Genomic DNA, 1,327 nt, shown 5'->3' with positions numbered 1-1,327 from the left:
TGATATGGCTGCCAACAAGTCTGCTTGACCCCCCTCCCCCCTCTCTGCGTGCCTGTGCATCTGCCATCCCTCATACCTTCCATATAAGAAGAAAAGAATATCCAGGACGATAGTATTAATATCACAGAGACGACGGTATACATAAAGAACGAATCATTGGCATTATTATACAAATCACAGTCAAATATCCGAATGACCCAAGAGCCTCTATGGGCATACCTTAACCTAGGGCAGTATATATGAAGCAATGGGTAGATGGTAGTGCATATAGAGAGAAAAAACGCAGAATGAGCCAGGTTTATGTAAGCAGAGGACGAAAATACATTTGTGTATTTGAGACAATTAGGTGAAGGGTGGCGTTTAGCATCCTTAGAGTTACGCCGAAATGTGGAATTTTCCTTTTAAGCAATATGGAAACCTACTTGTAAATGTGAAATAATCGAAAACATGTAAATTCTCTTCGGTCCCTTTTATCTCTGATGTAATCCTCATGCCAAGTGAGTGGTCTTAACCTGTGACCTGTGGTTCGTGTCCTTTTTTTAGGAGAAGGCGGTGTTAAATAACACGACAGGTGCAAGGTACCTTACCGAGAAACTGCATTTACGTCACAGGTGAGCGGCGGGTGTTCCCCGGGAAGAATACGGGAGTCTTAGGGAGAGAGTTTTAGTCAGCCGAAGACCATTCCACCATGCACTCGAGACGCGGAAGATTTTGGTTCGCTTGACGTCAGCGGGCTCCCCTCCTTATTACCTGGGGCTGGTTTAAAACTCAGGTCTGTCTGGAAGCGAAGCTCACTCCCATCAGCTGTGCCTTGCGACGCGCTCACTCGCTTTGCTCGAGCTTTTCGGGTTCTGTTGAAGTATTTTTTTTTTTAATTCTAGTTATCGTTTTTTTCTCTGTGGGCGGGAGAAGAGATCGTTCAGAGGTAGTGAACAGACTTAAAGAATCTCATCCCCGGCGAGACGAGACGCTGGCGCCATCTTTATCCACAATCTTTGATGCACAGTCGACAAATGGAGCCAAGTTTTGACAGCTTAGAATCCTCTCTCAGCTTCGAAGACTCGCTCCTACACTCAAGCAACATAGACAGCCTCTACCATACGTACCTAGGCAGCATGGACACTTTCCCTGCAGCATATGGTGGCAGTGACAACTATTCCACAGGACAGCTGAACCTCCAGTGCCAAAGCCTACACGACAGAGCAGCCAGACAGCGTGGCGCACACCTGGAAACGTTTCAGAATGTCAGCGTCAGCGACTGGCGGGGAGAGGTGAGGAGCCTCCAGTGTAGTGTGTGTTGCTATGACTTTCAGTGGCTTTCTGCTTC

General features: G+C 47.1%; 1 protein-coding gene across 1 annotated transcript in view; it reads left to right on the top strand.

Annotated features, from left to right (window-relative positions):
- The first annotated feature begins 569 nt into the window (after window positions 1–569).
- Window positions 570–1,327, top strand: part of LOC119586232 (ETS homologous factor-like) — an 8,153-nt gene continuing 7,395 nt past the window's right edge. The window contains exon 1 of the mRNA XM_037934935.1: window positions 570–1,271. Coding sequence (XP_037790863.1) covers window positions 999–1,271 — 273 coding nt within the window. The 5' untranslated portion in view covers window positions 570–998. The remainder of the gene's footprint in view (window positions 1,272–1,327) is intronic.

Source organism: Penaeus monodon, chromosome 21, assembly GCF_015228065.2.
Source record: "Penaeus monodon isolate SGIC_2016 chromosome 21, NSTDA_Pmon_1, whole genome shotgun sequence".
Taxonomy (NCBI): Eukaryota; Metazoa; Arthropoda; class Malacostraca; order Decapoda; family Penaeidae; genus Penaeus; species Penaeus monodon.
The sequence above is the reverse complement of the archived record's forward strand: the minus strand, read 5'-3'. Positions and strand labels throughout refer to the sequence as shown.